The sequence below is a fragment of the Hyaena hyaena genome, unplaced genomic scaffold (genome assembly GCF_003009895.1).
Source record: "Hyaena hyaena isolate Hyena2069 unplaced genomic scaffold, ASM300989v1 scaffold_619, whole genome shotgun sequence".
Taxonomy (NCBI): Eukaryota; Metazoa; Chordata; class Mammalia; order Carnivora; family Hyaenidae; genus Hyaena; species Hyaena hyaena.
The window spans coordinates 410963-432887 of NW_024081252.1; the positions used below are offsets into that span (position 1 = coordinate 410963).

General features: G+C 39.1%; 1 protein-coding gene across 3 annotated transcripts in view; it reads right to left on the reverse strand.

Annotated features, from left to right (window-relative positions):
* Positions 1–414: 414 nt before the first annotated feature.
* Positions 415–21925, reverse strand: part of MRPL22 (mitochondrial ribosomal protein L22) — a 30683-nt gene continuing 9172 nt past the window's right edge. For all 3 annotated transcript variants that reach the window (XM_039257457.1, XM_039257456.1, XM_039257455.1), the window contains exons 4-7: positions 16900–16965; positions 15626–15703; positions 8074–8143; positions 415–709 (exon numbers count right to left, since the gene is read on the reverse strand). In XM_039257457.1, coding sequence (XP_039113388.1) covers positions 498–709; positions 8074–8143; positions 15626–15703; positions 16900–16965 — 426 coding nt within the window. In that variant the 3' untranslated portion in view covers positions 415–497. The remainder of the gene's footprint in view (positions 710–8073; positions 8144–15625; positions 15704–16899; positions 16966–21925) is intronic.

Here is a 21925-nt window from a genome sequence, read left to right on the forward strand (position 1 = left end):
ACTGCTAGAGCAGTCAAGGAAAACATATGCCTCACCCACTGGCCCATGCCAGCGGTGAAAGAAGAAACAGAACTACACAATGCCCTAAAATACATACAGCTATGTTCACCTCCACCACTTCCTTCCCTAATCCCAAGAGAAAATCAAGTGACACAACACAAGCTTTCTTCTTCTGTAACATTCTACTCAAGCCTGGTATTGAAATTGCCCTCCTGCAGCTGGAAAGTTAACATGCCCTTCCAAAGGTCCTCAAGCCTTCTGAATTACAGTCTGTTACTATGTTTAATGCTGATTTCCCCTCCCAAGTTGCAAATGCATAAACATACCCAGAGGACAAAAGAGGTGGGCAAGATCTTATGAATATTCATATAAAATGAGCAATTATACGTCATAATGCAATAATTCAATGACAAGTCATAAAAAGTATTTGTCTTTAATTTGTCTGTTTTTAAGAAATAAATGGCAAAATATGTACACTGTGGAATCTAAACCCCCAGTCATAGAGTGTGAATAATGGTCCGGTTGCGAAGCTCCTGAATATACTCCTTGGCATGGGTGACTGCCGTCTTCGGTGCTTCACGTGGAGGTGGAGGGCCTTCCACCAACTTCACAAAATAATGGCAATAAACCTTCTCCATGATCCCAAAGCGACCTCTGCCATGGTATCGGATGCGTTTCAGGTACTGGCCTCGCCCTGAGGTTGACTCAGCTAGACAGAGAAGACAAAGAAAGTTACAGGAAATGACTGCATCCACAAGACTATAGCTTGATCAGCCGAGTAATCTGTCCTTTCTTCAACTGGATTCTCAGACTACATGAGTTCGCTGGCTGGTGACAGCAGATTTGTCTCAAAACAAGTATCTCTTTTTTTTTTTTTTTTTTTTAATGTTTTATTTATTTCTAGGAGAGAGAGAGACAGCGTGAGCAGGGGAGGGTCAGAGAGAGAGGGAGTCACAGACTGAAACAGGCTCCAGGCTCCGAGCTGGCAGTCAGCACAGAGCCCGACGCGGGCCTTGAACCCACGAACTGCAAGATCATGACCCAAGCGAAAGTCGGACGCTTAACCGACTAAGCCACCCAGGCGCCCAAAACAAGTATCTCTTGAGTACTTATTAAGGACCAGGCTCTATCCTAGGTGTTGGAGAAAGAAAAGAGAAATGGGGCGCCTAGGGGGCTCAGTCGGTTAAGTGTCTGACTTCGGCTCAGGTCATGATCTCACGGTTCGTGGGTTCGAGCCCTGTGTCAGGTTCTGTGCTGACAGCTTGGAGCCTGGAGCCTGTTTTGGATTCTGGGTCTCCCTCTCTCTCTCTGCCCCTCCCCCACTCATGCTCTGTCTCTGTCTCAAAAATAAATAAACCACAAAAAAGACCTTTTTAAAAAAAAAAGAAAAGAAAACCAGACTAGCAAGGGTCCTGTCTCCACCAAGTGTACAATCTGGAAGAGACAGACAGAAAATAAACATGATCACTGTAGTCAGTGACAAATACGAAGAATCAAACAGTGATGTGACAGAGACTGATGGGGTGCTGGGGGTGACTTCAGACTTGAGGGTGTTGTCAAGAGGCATCTTTGGGGAAGGGACATTTGATCTAAGACCAGAATGAGTTATCCATGCAAATATTTAGGGACATGATAGTCCAGGCTTTTCTAGGGAAAAGCAAGTGTAAAGACCAATGGTGACTGGCTTGTTTTACAAACAGAAAAAAGGGGTGCCTGGGTGGCTCAGTCGGTTGAGCGTCCAACTTTGGCTCAGGTCATGATCTCACAGTTCCTGAGTTTGAGCCGTGTCAGGATCTGTGCTGAGAGTTCAGAGCCTGGAGCCTGCTTCGGATTCTGTGTCTCCCTCTCTCTCTCTAACCCTCCCCTGCTCATGTTCAATCTCTGTCTCTCAAAAATAAATAAATGTAAAAACAAAAACAAATTAAAAAAATAAAAAGAAACAGAAAAAAGACCGGCCTGCTGAAGCATACTAAACAAGGGAAAGAGTCGTACAAACAAGGGAAAGAGATCAGAGATAAAGGCAAAATTACATAGAGTCCTGAAAGCTGAGGCAAGGAGTTTCTATTTGATTCTAAATGTAATGAGATGCCACTGGAACCAAATGTTACCAAATGCTGGTCCTCTGGCTACATCATACTAACCTACAGAACATATTTTAAATGCAGATGCTGAGACCCCATCTCTAGAGATTCTAATTTCATATATTTGGAGTGGGCCTTGGAAATTACATTCTGAACAAACAACACCAATCCCTTTCCCTCAATAATTCTGATTTGTGGCCAGTTTTAGGAACTCCCATATCACAGCTGCTCCCTTATCTCCCCTCCCTAATTCTGCAAAGTCTGACCTAAAAAATTTAAGGAATTTTTCAAATACTAGTTAAGAAGAAATTTCTTACCTAAGGTAAATCAGAGTAGCAGCCACCTTCTATTATTTTCTGAATTTATTTAGTCAGTTATTTTGTGAGTCAATTTAATAAGACTTTTAAAAAGACAAAACCTATAGAGTACGTATCGAATCAATCCATTCACCATTCTTATATTCTTGCTGTGACATAATTCTATACATACAGGGACTATATTCAAGTATGCACTTGACAACCCTCTCACTATAGTCCTTTCATGAAATGGGTTTCTGCAGAAACATCCTAGCTTTGCTAGAGAGAAAGCTAAGGATGAAAGTGATTAAGAAAACCACTTCAGGTCTTAGTGAGATAAGGAAAGAGGTGCTATCCTTCTATCGACTTCATCCCTGGGCACTAAAGAAATGTGTTTAAGGATTTCCAAAGAGAAAGACAAATTATAGAAATCACTTTATAATGAAGTACCACTAGTTCCTCTGGATCCACCTGTCAGGAGGAAATCTACAAATAAGTATGACGACACTAAAAAAAAGTTTAGAAATCTTCTAAAAGGCATTTTACAAACACGATGGCTGCTTCTATCCAAAATTGTGACTCAGCTCAACTTGAGCACCATTTCCAAACACCCTGAGGAAAAGGAACACTACTCCTGTGAAAATAGTATCTTAATGAGCTAACTGCGCAGTACTACATAACCTTTCCAAACACAATGATCGGCCTTATCAGGGTCTATGTTAACTACCGTTTTCCATCTCCCCCAAACACATTTAGAACAAACATCAATATCTGCTAAATGTGAGTCATGATTTCATCCTAAAGCCATAAAATACCATCTGCCTATATTGTGGCACATAATGCCATCATTTTTTCTGTCAGAACAAAAACATTAATTCTTCTGAAACACCAGGATTCTTTGGTACACTACAATGGGAATACACAACACAGCCATTCTGAGGTCTGAATAAAATCAGGACTTAGAAGTATAGATTACAAATTGCTTTCCAGACTCCACTCCTCCGGTCTCTCATAATAATTCTGTTTGTTAAGTGATTCAACCACATTTATATGGAACCATTTCAATTAAAATGGAACAATATAGGGGCACCTAGGTGGCTCAGTCAGTTAAACGTCCAACTTCAGCTCAGGTCATGATCTCGCAACTTGAGGGCTTGAGCCCCACATCGGGCTCTGTGCTGGAGCCTGCTTCGGGTTCTGTGTCACCCTCTCTCTCTGCCCCTCCCCTGCTCATGGTCTGTCTCTCTGTTTCTCAAAAATAAGTAAACACTAAAAAAAAAATAAAAAAAAAAAAAAGGAACACTATATAGAAGCTTACTGTCCTGTGGCTCTGTTCTAATTCAAACACAAGCAGAGAGAGATACAAAACCATGCCATGCATTCATTCACCAACTATTTCTGAGTTCCTACTGGATGCCAGACCCTATCCTGGACTCCAGGGCTGCAGCAGTGACCCAGACATCAAGGAGCCCTTCAGTTTGCCTTATGCCCAAGGCACAATTTCAAAACCACTGCTTATAGTTAATAGTCTTAAAGCATTGCCTTAATAACGTAAATCTCCTACTCCCAAACTCCTGTGGTTCCTCTTCAACACAGTGTGATCCAAATTCCAGAGCCTGCCATGGTCGACCCTCTGGATCTAGATCCAATCTGCCCTTTCAGTTTGATCTACTCAACGCACTGCTTCCTTCAGCTATTCTCACTGGACCACACAATTGCTGCTCATTTCAACCTATGTGCCTTAGCTCATGTGGTTACTCCACCCTGAAAATCTTCCTTCCTGGATGCTCTTTCAGATACCCAAAAACCTGTCTTCAAAAGCTACATTTTTCTAGAAGATTACCATGATTCTTGTCATCAATACTGACCTCCTCTTTTCTACTCCTACAATTTATCTACACTACTCTTTGTGGTCCCAAACCATATGCTATCTTGTATAAGTGTTCATGTTTAATTATAAAAGCAATTCCTCAACCAAACTTAGACATCTTTTGAATTCTCCCAAAAGTTCACATTCAACAAGGAATAGAAATGATTTTGAAATACAACTTCTGCTAATTATTATCATTTTTTCAATGTACATGTCTGGCAAATTTGCTCAAATTCTAAAATAATTTCAAAGTTTTCTAAGTACGTATAGTACTAACAGTATAAATGGTTTATTCTAGCTCAGAAGAACAATTTATGTGTCCTTCCAAAGGACTACTACTGTCAAACAACAAAACTATATGTGCTAAATGTTTTAAATTGCTTTAATAAGATATACTACCACCTAACTGTGTGGGTAGTATGCATGTGGAAGGTACTTAAATAGTATCTCTGAATCACAGAAAAAAACATTAAGATATCTCAAAAATGGGAACAGCCTAAAGATAATGCCCAACAAGTATCAAGAATTTAAAATACTGTCAGTATTTTCTATTACTAATACTTAGGTAAATGTGAATCTTGACATTCTAAAACTGGAAACCCTCTTCTCCCCCGTTCATCACTCTTAGCCCACAAGACTGATTTACAAAGTCAGTCAATCACTTTCCCTAAAGTGAATCACTTTAGATGCCATGAATCACTAAGCAATGACATTTTATTAGTCCATGTCCACCTGTTAAGGCCTATTCACAGTGCTATTAGTCATCATTATAAGTTTGAAAAGGAAATGAATTTTCAAAATCTGTGGTCATGCAACACCAGGTATTAGCTTTAGACTGATGAGGCATCTGAAGGAATTACCATATAATGAGAACATATGCTACCAAAAAAGCACTTTCCTTAATAATGCCTATACTTGCTTATGTCAAGGGACTGAGGAGTCACTGCTAAGCCTAAATCATAGCCAACAAGCAACCAGTCTTTCAAAACTCTTAAAGACATCTATCTATGGAATGAAATGTCTAGGCCTTTTTCAAGAATACAACAAGAAAGGCAGTGTTCCGTATTTTATAGGTAAAAATCACGAAGATGTTTATTAAACAAATAGCTCCCCAGGCCTCCCCACTGAGGTTTCAAATCCAGTGGGTCTGTGGTGGGGATTGGTAATCTATATTTTTTTTAATTAGAACCTCAGATGATTCTTATCAGGGTGGTTTGGCAAATACAGGAATAAAATGTCTGACATGTCATGGTAAGATTCTTCATCTTCCTGAAGGTACTCCTCTCTTTTTCCTTCCTAAAGGAAGTAGGCAGCAAAATACTTAGCAAATGAGTTTTTATAATCATAAGATAAATCTAAACTTATCAGTCCCATTCAAGAAGAGATTTTTATATAAAAGTGAATGAAAAAAGGGTACAGGTGGAACAGAGATTTTTCAGTGGAAATGTGCAGAAGGAAACCAATGAATTAAAGGCTGATTCACGTAGGACTGGTTAAGTTTATTTTTGCTTAATGGCAACACTGAACTTTTTTCTTTCATTTGGGAAGAGAGGATTAAAAGCTCCTAAGCTTTTCTCACTTTACAAAAATTACTGAAAAGGATTTAAAGACAAATTCTATTTCATTTGTATCTGATTTCCATTACAAAGTTTTGTCTGCCAGCTAAGAAGGCCATATTCCTGTGAAACTGAATAAAATTAATTAAATTAGATTTGATATTCAGTCACACAGCAGGAAAGGTCACCAAGAGGTTTTAAGCAAATGGTCTTGTTCTTCCTCCATTTCATCTCTTCCAATGATTCTGGGCCCTCCCAGCATTATTTATTCATGCCGCTCCCAGAAGAAAACACTTATGATGAACTACTATGGCCTTGTATCTTCTGAGTTGCCACTTTGATTTCCCTTTGCATCTGTGCATGTATCAGAATATAATCAGTTATACAAGATTCAGCTTTAAAATTAGATATTTCAATTGAAAATCGTAACTCATTTGAATTTCAGGAGTAGGTGTGGTTGCCAGCATCAATTCCAGGTGAGCTGAGGTAGGATTTTAATGAATCAGAATAAATATCTCCAGTAGGGCTGTGGTCATGTGGCAAAGCAGAATTTACATGATCTGTTTTTATTCTAAATGTTGAAAAATCATAATGCACAACTAACTTCTCCCATAATGATTCAGCCCTTTTTCCTCTATTTGGAGAGGAGTAGTTCCCCATATCTTGAATTTAAAATATCTTTAGTCCTTCCTATATGCAGGTTTGGCAGATTGAGAAAATTTTGCTTCAACATCAACATCTCTGTTTGATTACAAAATTGCTGAGGTTAGGAGTAAGTACTGCTGAAAAGAGAAGAAAACATTAGGCCCAACCACCACATGATTTTACTGTGGTGATGGAAGGAGGCAAGGGAGCTTTGTAATAGCATTGGTCTCTTTCTTGAAGGAGAATTGTGTGAAGGTATGAAATTAAAAAAAATCTGTTACATTGTACAGTGGATCATGCTTCCCAAAGCATTTTCACTTACGTTAATTTAACGTGAAATGGAACAAGCATAGAAAACCTGAGACAATCCTTCGGAATGTAACAACAAAGGGAAACAAACACACCTGGATCATCTGAGCCTTCCGAAGCCCCTCAGCTTTTATAATTCAACACATTTTCCAACCTGGTAACTAGAAGGTTAAATTACAGGCCATCCCTATGGATTAGGCACCTGGTTTGGCACATTACAAATAAAGACTTTTTTTAAGACCACCTGTGATTCTTTATTTACTCCTCCAGGTTGACAAAGAATTCATGTTTTAAAACTCAGTTCTGGGGCACACGGGTAGCTCAGTCAGTTAAGCATCCAACTTCGGCCCAGGTCATGGTCTAACAGTTCATTAGTTCGAGCCCCGCGTTGGGGCTCAGTGCCAACAGCTCAGAGCCTGGAGCCTGCTTCAGATTCTACGTCTCCTTCTCTTTCTGCCCCTTTCCCACTCATGCTCTGTCTCTCAAAAATAAATAAATGTGCTCATAGCAGCACTCTCAACAATAGCTAAAACATGGAAAGAGCCTAAGTGTCCATCAACAGATGAATGGATCAAGAAGATGTGGTTTATCTATACCATGGAATACTACATGGCAATGAGAAACATTGAAATCTGGCCATGTGTAGCAACATGGATGGACCTTGAGGGTGTTATGCTGAGCGAAATAAGTCAGGCAGAGAAGGACAAATATCGTTATGTTTGCACGTATAGGAGGATTAGGAGGAACTTGACGGAGGAACAAGGGGGAGAAGAAGGGCGGAAATGGTGGGGGAAAGGGAGAGAGGCAAACCATGAGAGACTCTTGAATGCTGACAAAAACTGAGGACTGATAGATGTGGGGGGGAGGAGGGATGGGCATGGAGGAGGGCACTTGTGGGGATGAGCACTCAGTGTTATGTGGAAACTAATTTGACAATAAACTATTTGTAAAAAATAAATAAATGAATAAATAAATAAATGTTAAAAATAAAATAACTCAGTTCTGTTCTTAGTTTTATTATGACTCAAGGACCACTCCATGTACCATCCTGGGACCCACTATTTAATAATTACTGGCAATGATTTCAGTCATATTATAGAACAGGTAACAATAAAGCAGTAAGGTTATTACCATTTATAACCATTGAGGACAGACTAACTTTAGCATGCTGAAGGCAGAAGAATAAGCTATTACCAGCAATTTTCACTGGCAAACCCAGTCCTATGCAGTTAGATATCAAAGACTGTTATTAGGTAATGAACTTGGCATCACTATAGGAAAACATTTCCCAATACTAAGAATATTAAAGATCTTACCTATATATAAATTGGATCTGAATTCCACATTGTGGTCTCTCACTGCCATGTCTTGTGCTTCTAAAAGAATCTTAAACAAAGAAAAGACAGGCATTCACATGGCTGATCCTGAACTAGAACAGAACTAAGTTTCTCATTTCTTGTTATCTATATAATAAGACTGCTAATCACATGCCTCTGTTTTACAGTCAATTTTAAAAAGAGGATATTAAATGATAACAGTACTGAGGAGAAGGGATACAGTGAGCTTTCCTTCCTCAGGCAAGAACTGAAAATTCAAGCAACCCAGTCCATTCTGCCAAGTTTAAAATGGAATGTACAAGATGTAAAGGAAGAAACAGCAGCACTGGTAACAGTACCCTTGGTAATGAACATTATGTCTTTGAGTCAAGAGACTTGTCAAAAGTTCAAGAAGCTTAAGAGCTAAATCTTATTAAAATTTCTCAGACTTTGGATCCAAAATAACCATTAAATAACATCAGACAAGTAGAGAAAATCATACTTAAAAATTTTAAGAGTTATTAAATTTATATTCTGTAGATATTTTTAATTAAGTTAACCTCCTCCAGGACCCATTTTAAAAATAGGACAATTGTCAAAAATAACAGAAACCAGGGGCGCCTGGGTGGCTCAGTCAGTTAAGCATCCGACTTCAGCTCAGGTCATGATCTCATGGTTGATGGGTTCTAGCCCTGCGTCGGGCTCTGTGCTGACAGCTCAGAGCCTGGAGCTGGTCTTCAGATTCTGTGTCTCCCTCTCTCTCTGACTCTCCCCTGCTCATGCTGTCTCTCTCTCAGAAATAAATAAAACATTAAAAAAAAAAATAACAGAAACCAATCTTTTACTCAGAGAATACAATAAAAAGCGGAGTACACAAAAGATACTTAGTAATCGCATTCTTAACTGAATTAAATACAAGCATTACAATGGAACTTCTTAAAAAGTCTGAATCCATCAATCTCAACTACTGAACTACTAAACTAAAGAGATCTGGCTTTAAATGAGATTTAACTGAAATATAGAATATAATGCTGATATCCCCAGATGCCCTCATCCCACCTTTTTGAAGTAAGAATACCACGTGTCCACAGGGAAGAAGGTAGAAAGTACAGTGCTGTGGTTTGAGGGAGAAAAGGATAGTGGGTGCTGCAGAGGGAGGGAGCTGTGGTTGCAAGGAAGGGTGAGGGTGAGGGTGAGAGTGAGAGAGTGAGAGAGAGAGAGAGAGAGAGGAGCACACAGGAGAACACATGAGAATGCTTCCCCTTAGTCGATGGTTTGGAAAACGAGAGGTGCTGAATTTTTTGAGTTCTTACAACCAGTGGGGCTGGGTGTTAAAGGCCAGCAGCCTTGGCTGGAATAGAGCCTCACAGGGCACCACATTGCTCCTGGAGAGAAGGCAGGCAAACAACCTGGGACACACTTCATGGAAACAGCTATCTAAAGAGCACCTGGGGCACACAGTAGGGAGACTACTGCTCTTCTTAGAGCATGTTCCTGAGAGGCAGCATTCACAGAGATGCCTCTCTGGGAACAAAGCGGCTGGCTGGCACCATTTCCCTCCCAGTCCCCCAGCATAAACACAGAGCCACCTGACAGAAGCAGCTCAGTGCCAACAATGGCTGCCTAGCTTGTTTACACCAAGCCCCAATCCCCTGTGCTCTTGTGGGGCTTTCCCTCTCAGCCACACTTGCCGTAGTCCCAGTGTGGCAGGCCCCTCCCTCACAAGACCAGCACAAGCCCCTGCCCACAGATCTCCCAATGAGAGAGTTCTGGAAGTCTCAGTGTTCTGGTGGCGCTGGTCTCAGGTTTCAGGTCTCATTTCACAAGCCGACCAAAGCACATCTAGTTAAAACTCACCACATTCGGGCCAGGGACAAAACATTGTCCACAGCAAGCAAGGAGGGCCTCTGCAGATGACTGGCCTGAAGGACAGAGCAGCCAAAACACAGCAGCAGAGCACATGGAACACACATAGGGACATTCACCGAAGCAATAGGCCCTGGACACTACTTGACCTCTTCTTCAACGTCAAGTTTACTTTCAGGAGAGCCTAAGTGTCCATCAACAGACAAATGGATCAAGAAGATGTGGTTTATCTATACGACGGAATACTACACGGCAATGAGAAAGAATGAAATCTGGCCATGTGTAGCAACATGGATGGAACTAGAGGGTGTTATGCTGAGCAAAATAAGTCAGGCAGAGAAGGACAGGCACGTATAGGAGGATTAGGAGGAACTTAATGAAGGACCATGGGGGAGAAGAAAGGGAAAAATAATGGGGGAGATGGAGGGAGGCAAACCATGAGAGACTCTTGAATGCCGAGAACAAACTGAGGGCAGATGGGGTGGGGGAAGGGGGAGGGAGGTGATAGGCATGGAGGAAGGCACTTGTGGGGCACTGGGTATTATATGGACACCAACTGGACAATAAACTATTTAAAATAAAAATTTTTTAAAAAGTTTACTTTCAGGAGTAGGAGACATACTGGCTACTTTTTTTTTTTTTTTTAAATTTTAGACAGAGAGCACATGAGTGGGGGAAAGGGACAAAGGGAGAGAATCATTTTTTAATGTTTGTTTATTTTTGAGAGAGGGAGAAGGAGAGTGGGAAAGGAGCAGAAAGAGGAGAGAGAAAATCCCAAGCGGACTCCACACTGTCAGCACAGTGCCTGACGCAGGAATGAAACTCACAAACCGTGAAAGCATGACCTGAGCCAAAATCAAGAGTTGGATACTTAATTGACTAAGCCACCCAGGCGCCCTAGGGAGAGAATCTTAAGCAGGTTCAGTGCAGAGCCTGATGCAGGGTTCAATCCCATAACCCTGGGATTTGACCTGAGCCAAAATCAAGAGTCAGAGGCTCAACCAATTGAGCTACCCAGACACCCCATAACTGGTTTTTCTAACAGAGGGAAGAAGGCTGGGACTTAGACAAACTGCCAAGACAGAGGAATTTATCCGAAATCAAAGAACAAGATAAGGCCACGGCCAGAGATCTAAATGAAACAGATATAAATAACATGCCTGATGGAGAATTTAAAGCCACAATCTAAGAATACTCACTGGGCTTGAGAAAAGAATAGAAAACTTCAGTGAGACCCTTACTACAGTGGTAAGAGTTAAAAAAAAAAAAAAAAAGAATTAATCAGAGTTGAACAATCAATAAACAAGACTAGAAACATGCTTGATGCAATGAACAACAGGCTGGAAGAAGCAGAGGAATGAATTAATGACCTAGAAGGCAAAATAATGGAAAATAATAAAGCTCACCTAGAACAAAAAATAATGGAAAATAATGAAGCTGAACACAATACGAGAACAGATTAAGGAACTCAGTGACTCCATCAAACATAATTACATTCATATTATAGGAGTCCAACAAGAAGACAGAGAAAAGGGGAGAAAAATTATTTCAAGACACAATAGCAGAAAACTTCCCTAATCTGGAGAAGGGGACAGACATCCAGATCCAGAAGGCACAGAGAATTCCCATCAAAATCAACAAAAGCAGGCCAATATCAAGACACAATATCATTAAATCTGCAAAATATAGTGATAAAGAAAAAAATCTTAAAAGCAACAAAAGAAGTCCTTAATTTACAAGCGAAATGGAAACTGGTACAGCCACTCTGGAAAACAGTATGATGGTTCCTCAAAAAATTAAAAAGAGAGCTACCCTATGAGCCAGCAATTTCACTACTAGGTATAGATCCAAAGGATACAAAAATGATGATTCAAAGGAGCACATGCGCCTCAATGTTTATAGCAGCACTATCAACAATAGCCAAATTATGGAAAGAGCCCAAATGTCCATCAACTGATGAATGGATAAAGAAGATGTAGTACATACATACACACACACACATATATATATGTATATATATATATATATATACACACAATGGAATACTATTCAGCAATCAAAAAGAATGAAATCTTGCCATTTACAAGAATGAGGATGGAGCGAAAATGTATTATGCTAAGTGAAATAACTCAAGCAGAAAAGACAAATATCATATGATCTCACTCATGTGGAATTTAAGAAACACAACAGATGAGCAATGGGAAGGGAAGGAAAAATAAGATAAAATCAGAGAGGGAGGCAAACTATAAAAGACTCTTAAATACAGAGAAAAAACCAGGGTTTGCTAGAGGGGAGGTAGACGGGGAGATGGGCTAAATAGGTGATGAGCATTAAGAAGGGTACTTACTGGGATGAGCACGGGGTGTTATATGTAAGTGATGAATCACTGGGTTCTATTCCTGAAATCAATATTACACTATATGTTTACTAATGTGAATTAAAAAAAAAAAAAGATTCTTTCTCCTTCTGCCCCCTCCTCCACTAGTGTGTGTGCTCTCTCTCTAAAAAATATAAATAAATAAATAAATAAATAAATAAATAAATAAATAAAGGGCACCTGGGTGGTTCAGTCAGTTAAGTGTCCAACTTCGGCTCAGGTCATGATCCCACAGTCCGTGGGAGAAGCAACCCGGAGCCTGCTTCGGATTCTGTGTCTCCTGGTCTCTCTCTGGCCCTCCCCTGCTCACACTCTTTCCCTCCCTCAAAAATAAACATTAAAAAAAATCATTAAAAAAATATAAATAAACAAACAAGGAGTTCCCATGCTTACTTGTTTTTTATGGGGGGGGGTTGTTTTTGAGAGAGAGTGTGACTGTGAGCTAGAGAGAGGGACAGAGGAATAGAGAATCTTAAGCAAGATCCACATTCAGCAGAGATCCCAACACAGGGCTCGAGCACAGGACCCTGGGATCATGATCAGAGCCAATATCAAGAGTCAGACACTCAACCAACTACCAAGGCACCTCTTTCCTTACTTGTTCAAAAAAAAACCCCAAAACAAAAAACAAGACCCATCTTGTGTATATGCTGCCTATAAGAGACTGATTTTAGACCTAGAGACACCTGCAGATTGAAAGTGAGGGGGTGGATAGGGAGCCAGGGTGACTCCATAGGTTAAGTGTCTGACTTTGGCTCAGGTCATGATCTCACGGCTTGTGGGTATGAGGCCTACCTCAGGCTCTGTGCTGACAGCTCAGAGCCTGGAGCCTGCTTCAGATTCTGTGTTTCCCTCCCTCTCTGCCTCATCCCTTCTCGTGCTCTGGCTTTCTTTCTCTCAAAAATAAACAAACATTAAAAAATATATAAAAATTTTTTTAAAAAGTTAAGGGTGGAGAAACATATATCACACAAATGGATGTCAAAAGAAAGCTGGGTACCATACTTAGGTTGAACAAACTAGCCTTTAAAACAAAGATTGATAAAAGAGACAAAGAAGGGCATTATATAATCATAGTGGGGACAATCCAACAAGAAGATATAACAATTGTAAATATTTATGTACCCAACATGCAAGCACCCAAATATATGAAAACAATTAGCAACAAACATAAAAGGGAATGCCTGGGTGGCTCAGTCAGTTAAGCATCTGACTCTTGGTTTCAGCTCAGGTCATGACCTTGCGGTTCATGAAACTGAGCCCTGCCTCAGGCTCTGTGTGGACAGTACAAAGGCGGCTTGGGGATTCTCTCTCTCCCTCTCACTCTGCCCCTGCTTGTGTTTTCTTCCTCTCTCTATCAAAATAAATAAATAAACTAGAAAAAAAAACATAAAGGAACTAATTGATAATAACAAAACAATACTAGGGGCCTGGGGTACCTGGGTGGCTCAGTCAGTTAAGAATCTGACTCTTGGTTTCAGCTCAGTTCATGATCTCATGGTCGTGGGATAAAGCCCCACACTGAACACGGAGCCTGCTTGGGATTCTCTCTCCCTTTGTCTCTGCCCCTCCCATACGTGTGCTCTCTAATAATCAACTAAAAAAATATTTTTTTAATATAGTAGGGGACTTTAACACCCCACTTACATCAATGGACAGATCATTTAAACAGAAAATCAACAAGGAAACAGTGGCTTTGAATGACACACGGGACCAGATGGATTTAACAGATATATTCAGGACATTCCATTCTAAAACAACAGAAGACACATTCTTTTCAAGTGTACATGAGACATTCTCCAAAACAGATCACATATTAGGTCACAAAACAGACCTCAACAAAAACAAAAAGACTGAAATCATCCCATGCACCTTTTCTAAAGACCGTAACAGTATGAAACTACAAGTCAAACCACAAGAAAAAACCTTGAAAGACCACAAACACATGAAGGATAAACAACATGCTGCTAAACAATGAATGGATCAACCAGCAAATCAAAGAAGATATTTAAAAATACATGGAAACAAATGCAAATGAAAACACAACAGTCCAAAACCTTTGGCAAGCAGCAAAAGCAGTCCTAAGAGGGAAGTATATATATAGCAATACAGGTCTACCTCAAGAAGCAAGATAAATCTCAAACAACCTAATCTTACACCTAACAGAGCTAGAAAGAGAAGAAATGAAGCCTAAAGCCAGCAGAAGGAAGGAAATAATAAAGATTAAAGCAGAAATATGGGGCGCCTGGGTGGCTTAGTCGGTTAAGCGTCCGACTTTCGCTTAGGTCATGATCTCGCGGTTCGTGGATTCAAGCCCCGTGTCGGGCTCTGTGCTGACAGCCTCTGAGCCTGGAGCCTGTTTTTCAGAGTCTGTCACTCCCTCTCTCTCTGACCCTCCCCTGCTCACGCTGTCTCTCTCTCTCTCTCTCTCTCCTAGAAATAAATAAAAAAAAAACAAAACAAACAAAAAAAGATTAAAGCAGAAATAAATGATACAGAAACTAAAAAAACAACAGAACAGATCAAAGAAACCAGGAGCTGATTCAAATACCGTTATCACATTTGTACATACTGATACAGCTACATTCAGAAAGGGAAGAGTCTTTAGAACTCATTTAAGCAATTCCACCCAGGTTACAAATAAGAAAACTGGAACCACACAAGTTAAATGTTTTTATCATCACAATAAATGATAAACTGTCACAGAAAAGATTAGACTCCAAGTCTCTTAAGTCCCAAGCCAGCGCCCTTTCCACCCAATTAGTTATCAAATCACAAACTCTCAGTTATGGTGGAAATGACCAAAAAAAAGTATTCTAAAAAAAAATCTACCAAGACCCAATTCATTAAACACTTCAGGGGAACCTAGGTGGCTCAGTGGGTTAAGCGTCCATATTTGGCTCAGGTCATGATCTCATTGTGGGTTCAAGCCCTGCATTGGTTTCTATGCTGACAGCTCAGAGCCTGGACCTGCTTCAGCTTCTGTGTCTCTCTCTCTCTCTGCCCCTCCCCTGCTCTCACTCGCTCTCTAGCTCTCTCTCAAAAATAAACATTAAAACAATTTTTTAAATAAATAAAATAAATGGTGCAAATAAAAGCATCTTCGAGAAGAAACAACAAGAACAAAACCCAAACAAAAAAACTTAGGGTACACAACATTCCTAAGGTATGAAGACATCAAGAAAACTGAGTGCCCTGAATCGGTATTATATGAATGATGCATTTATAACAGAGAATTCAGGATTGAGGTCGAGCTTACTAACTCCAGCAAGACAGCTATGCACTCCCTCCCCACAAATCTTAGTTTACCTCTTTAATTATTTGGGCCCCTTTTTTGTCACTGAATTCCAGTTGAGCCAAAGCCTGGTCAATGGACATTCCTCGTATCTAGAATTAAAGGGTAACAGACAAGAGAAGATAAATTTTTTTAAAAGTCAAAGTTCCCTTTTCAATGAAAAGCAAAACCCTTTTACATAATACAAATGGCTTCTAAAAGAAGCTAACCAGTTATATGTCAATTATATCTCAGTAAAACTGGGGAGGATTTAAAAAAAGTAAAAATAAAAACAGCTAACTAAATGCAGGCAAAGAAGAAAACATATTTGCGAAGGGATGCCACCCTCTTTAAGCCAAAATCAAAGTTAGGGGCACCTGGGTGGCTCAGCTGGTTGAGCATCTGGCTCTTGGTTTTAGCTCAGGTCACGATTTCACGGTTCATGAGTTTAAGCCCCATGTCAGGATCTGTGTGGACACTGCAGAGCATGCTTGGAATTCTCTCTCTCTCTGCCCCTCCCCTGCTCTCTCTCAAAATAAATAAAGTTTTGTTTTTTTTTTTTAACATTTTTATTTATTTTTAAGAGACAGAGACAGAGCCTGAGTGGGGGAGGGACAAAGAGTGAGTGAGATACAGAATCTGAAGCAGGCTCCAGGCTCTGAGCTGTCAGCAAAGAGCCCAAAGCGGGACTTGAACCCACAAGCCGTGAGATCATGACCTGAGCCGAAGTCGGACGCTAAACCCACCGAGCCAACCAGGTGCCCCATAAAAAACTTTTAAAAAAATTGTTAAAAGAATCAAACGTAAACACTTTAGCCATAAAACTTAGATTATAAATGTTTCAGTAATATTAAGAGAGCAGGTGTGAGAGAGACCATAGGGTGGCAAGGACCACACTAAGCATTAAAGGCATCTCCTTCTCCTATAGGATAAATATATTATATGTATATCTAAGGCTTTATCTTTTCTTAAAGTTCCTTCTCCTGAAAAAATCTTAAACAGCAATAGTTTTGAAATAGGTTGAGTCAACTTTTAAGATAAATAAGCTTACTTCCTGGATCCTCTTAGGGTATAGTGAGCTCCCGATGTCTTTTTCTAAATACCTACGTAACCAACATGATTCAGTTTCTCAGAAGAAAGGTAAAAATTAAGCAAAATCACTCATCTCTGAGCAATTATTTGTGGACTACCTACAAACTGTCTGAATATATAATTATATTTCTCACTTTTGGGAGAAATCAGGGCAATGTTTTTCGATTCTTAAATCTTGGTGGAAAGTTTATAGTTTATTTATAGTCACTTAGCTTACCAATTTTGCCAAATACCACATCTTGTCTTTGCTGTATTTTATTTGCCTTCGACAATGGTAGATCTCCTTACAAACAGGAAAAAGAAGAAAAAGTTAGCAAATTGATCAAAATAACAATAACATACACTGTTAATAAAGCTTTCACTTTTTATGCCTAATGAAAATACTGCCACAAGAAATAAAAACATTATTAAGAATTTGGAGATTATTTTTCCTTACATTAAGTTGTATTTTTCCAAATCATCACTATGTTAAAAAGACTATTAAAGGCAGAAATAGAACTACAACCTGGCTACTTTGTGCCAATATTTGCAACATTTCTATCCAGAGGAATAGCAAAAGATTTAATTTTGATATAAAATAATAAATTTCAAAATTTATTTTGAAAACACTTAGTTGGCTAAAAAGAACAAAAGAAAAGGTACAACAAAAAAGTCTCCTGTCATGAGGAGAATAATGGTGAAATGGACAAAATAAATGTTTTCATGGGATAGTCTTGGTATTTGGTAAGAGCACAGGTTCTAGAATCAGACTGAGTTTGAATTCCACTTCTACCATCTACTAGCTATAGAATCCAAGCTATTTAACCTCTCCCTGCCTAAGTTTCCTCATTAAAATGAAAATCATAGCACCAACTCCATAAAAATATAGTAAGAATTAAGTAATCTAAGAAAGCATTTTACAGTGCCTAGGCACATGGTCAGATCTTAGTAAGTGCAAGCTTTTATTATCTTATATTTATAGTGGTAGGTATGTCCCATTTAAATTTTTTAATCAATCATCCACTACACAACTTACAGTTCACAAAGTACTTTCCAAGCCCATTATTGCATTTGCTCTCACTCTATTTTTATTTTTACAAAATAAAAATCAGATCAAGGGGTGCCTGGGTGGCTCAGTCAGTTGAGCGTCCAACTTCAGCTCAGGTCATGATCTCATGGTTCATGGGTTTGAGCCCCACGTTGGGCTCTGTGCTGACAGGTCAGAGTCCGGAGCCTGCTTCCTTCCAATTCTGTGTCTCCCTCTCTCTCTGCCCCTCCTGTGCCCATGCTCTCTCTCTTTCTCTCAAAAACAAATAAACATTTTAAAAAATTTAAAAAAAAAAACAGATCAAGTGACTACTCCCAAGACTGCAAAGCTTGTAAAAGGCAAAGCTAGAAGTCAAAGTGCCTTACAGGGAAGTAAATGAAATGCCTAAAACAATGTCTGACAGGTGTACCTTTAAAGTTCCCCCATGACTGCAAAACCTACATTCCTTCTACCATATTACACCATATTGTCCCTTTAAAACAAATAGAGGGGCACCTGCATGGCTCAGTCGGTTGAGCGTTCAACTTTGGCTTAGGTCATGATCTCACAGTTCATAGGTTCGAGCCCTGCATTGGGCTCTGTGCTGACAGCCAGCTCAGAGCCTGGAGCCTGCTTCAGATTCTCTATCTCCCTCTTTCTCTGACCCTCCTCTGTTCATGCTGTCTCTCTCAGAAATAAATAAACCATTAAAAAAAATTTTTTTTAATTAAAAAAAATAAATAGAAACCATTTGTCAAGGTAAACAATAGCAAGGAGAGCTCAGAACTTCCTAACATTCTGACTCCTGCTGGAAATTTTCAACTGCCTCAGAAACAGCAGTTTCCTCAAGTGGCCATCTTTTAATATGGAGCAGATTTCATTTCAGTTGCAATAGAAGCTGACAGGCTGAAAACTGTAGCAATAGCCTAATTACGTTTTCAGCAATAAAGTGTCCTGGGGAGCACTGGAGAGGAAAGAAGACTGTCATGACTGATAACATTCATCTGCAAAAATTAATACACTCAATAAAATCTTTAATATAGATACCCTTCACTTCTTGGTTTCCCATGGGGGGCTATCTCCAAACCTGAATTGTATGTGATTATCTTTACATTTTGTAAAAAAGATATACTCCTGGAAGGGGCATGGGGAAAAAAGGAATGACATATTTTCAAAAAAAAGGAAAAACAAAGACGAAGAAGAAGAAAGTTATTCAATTATGTTTTAAAACTAAAAAGTTCAACATTTACTTTAGGCAGGTGCAATGCCTAAGTGCATTTTCTAAAGATAAACCAGGGGCGCCTGGGTGACTCAGTCAGTTGAGCATCTGACTTAAGCTCAGGTCATGATCTCGTAGCTTGTGGGTTCAACCCATGTCGGCTCTGTGCTAACAGCTTGGAGCCTGGAGCCTGCTTCGGATTCTGTGTCTCCCTCTCTCTGCCCCTCCCCTTCCCATGCTCTGTCTCTTTCTCTCAAAAGTACATAAACATTAAAAAAAAATTTTTTTAAGATAAACCAGACAAATCTATCATAGGAAATACATAAAAGTGGCAAAGTTGGAGGTCAGAAGATCAAGTTAAAGTTCACTATTAACCAACCTATATGGTAAATCAGATAAAGTTAACTTAGGATATAATGTGCAAAAAAGTTATTCAAGTAAGTCTAAATTATGAAATGTCTACCCTGATAACTTTTAAAGAAGTTAACTAATTTTAAAATGCATGTAATAACTCAAATGATAAAAAGTATCACCTAAGAGTTGTCCAAATTAGAGTTTTATAGGATCCATATAATGACCTACCACTTATTATCAGTATGTCAATTAATCCATAAATTAAAAATGTCTCCTATGGAAATCGCTGTCAAAACAGTTTTGATATAGTCTTACTACATTTTAAATTTATTTAACATAGCTTTCTTCAAAGATATTACAAAAGTAAATTCAAGACCCACTGACTATTATGAAGAAAGCCATTTCTCTCTGGCTCATTTTCTTTACCATGATGAAGCCATATATAAGATAAAGTCTACACAGGAATCTATATTGTTTGGAAACTAGTGCTAGCTAAATTAGGAAAATAGCCAGGGTGCCCGGGTGGCTCAGTCAGTTGGGCCTCCGACTTCGGCTCAGGTCATGATCTCACCGCTCGTCGGTTCGAGCCCCGTGTCAGACTCTGTTGCTGACAGCTCAGAGCCTGGAGCCTGCTTCAGATTCTGTATCTCCCTCTCTCTCTGACCCTCCCCTGCTCACACTGTCTCTCTCTCTGTCTCTCAGAAATAAATAAAACATTAAAAATAAATAAATAAATAAATAAAATTAGGAAAATAGCTTTAAAAATAATCGGAATGGCCTGAAACATGCCTATATTGATGACATTCATTTTATTTATTTATTTATTTATTTATTTTTAATATTTTTATTTATTTCTAGGAGAGAGAGACAGCGTGAGCAGGGGAGGGTCAGAGAGAGAGGGAGACATAGACTCTGAAATAGGCTCCAGGCTCTTAGCTGGCAGTCAGCACAGAGCCCGATGCGGGGCTCGAACCCACGAACCGCGAGATCATGACCTAAGCGAAAGTCGGACGCTTAACTGACTAAGCCACCCAGGCGCCCCTGATGACATTCATTTTAACTTACTGCTGTAGGATTTACTCATTATGGGCCCACTATTATTTAACTACATATTTCAGCACTGAAGATCAGAATGAGTTATGTAAATATTATCTAACCCCTTTCTATTTTTTTTATTTATTTCTAGGACAGAGAGAGAGAGAGAGAAAGCGTGAGCAGGGGAGGGTCAGAGAGAGAGGGAGATACAGACTCTGAAATAGGCCCCAGGCTCTGAGCTGGCAGTCAGCACAGAGCCCGACGTGGGACTCGAACCCACGAACCGCGAGATCATGACTTAAGCTAAAGTTGGACGCTTAACCGACTAAGCCACCCAGGCGCCCCTCTAACCCCTTTTTAAACTAGGGATAAAACTAATTTTTAAGATGTTTGCACTTAGCAAATTGGCAAATACAAGGTCACACTGCACAAAATGATAGTACAAGAGCTATGCGACTAGATGTGCAAATTATTCCATTATTAAGCTAGGTATTTAATGAAGGGCATCAATATTTCAGTCATAATAGGTATAAATGATGCACCAATATCAATTTATCAAATACTATTTAAAGTCAGAAAATGTTAAGGTATCTTCTAAAAATCCTAGCTTGTTCCCAAAAGGATTACTCACTCAAAATCTGTGATCTCAACTGTTTACTACTTGAATTTTGTCATTTTGGATACATCCTAAAGTGAATTTTTTTAGTATTCTAAAAGATTACTACTACAAAATACAAATTTTTCTTTTACATTTTGGACCTGAAAAATGTTATGATTTCTTTCTCAATTAATATGTAAGTTCAAACCGCTCAAATAAGAAGAAAGTTCATTAATAAAAGGATATTATTTATGATATGTGTACACATATGTAACTTTTTCTAAATTTTGGTTAATTATAAAATGGAATCAATACTTAGCATAGACTCTGTCACAAATCTAACTTTAAGTTCTGATGCCAAGATAAAACATGAAAGATAGAAAGTTATTTGTTTAAGGGTGCCTGGGTGGCTCAGTTAAGCGTCCAACTTTGGCTCAGGTCATCTCATAGTTCATGGGTTCAAGACCCTCACTGGGCTTGCTGTTGTCAGTACAGAGCCACTTCCGTTCCTCAGTCCGCTCACTCTCTGCCCCTCCCCCACTCGTACTCTGTCTCACTTTGTGTCTCTCTCCCTCAAAAATAAACATTAAAAAAATTCAAACAGTTAAAAACATTTTTTTAAGTTGTTTAAATTATTAGCATCTCTTGTTCCTCTTATTTCCCAATGAGGTGGGAGCTCTTTAAATCAATGAATTAACTACCCTAAATAAGAAAAAAAAAACAAACCCCCATAATACTGTACTAATTCAGACCAATACTTTGACAGCAACTGAATCCTAATGAAATGCATGCTGTCAAATTCATATAAAAACTAAGCAAATGATATTGCTTAGATGATATTTATTCTCCAGTAGCCTTAAATCCCAAAGGTCTTTAAAAGATGTTTGTTGAACTGAATGATATATAATTAACACTACTGATTCTATTAATAGAGTTATTAAATAAGAATTCTATTTCTAAGCATTTACTACAGTTTACTTTCTTTTTTCTTTTTTTTCTTTTTTTTTATTTATTTCTAGGAGAGAGAGAGA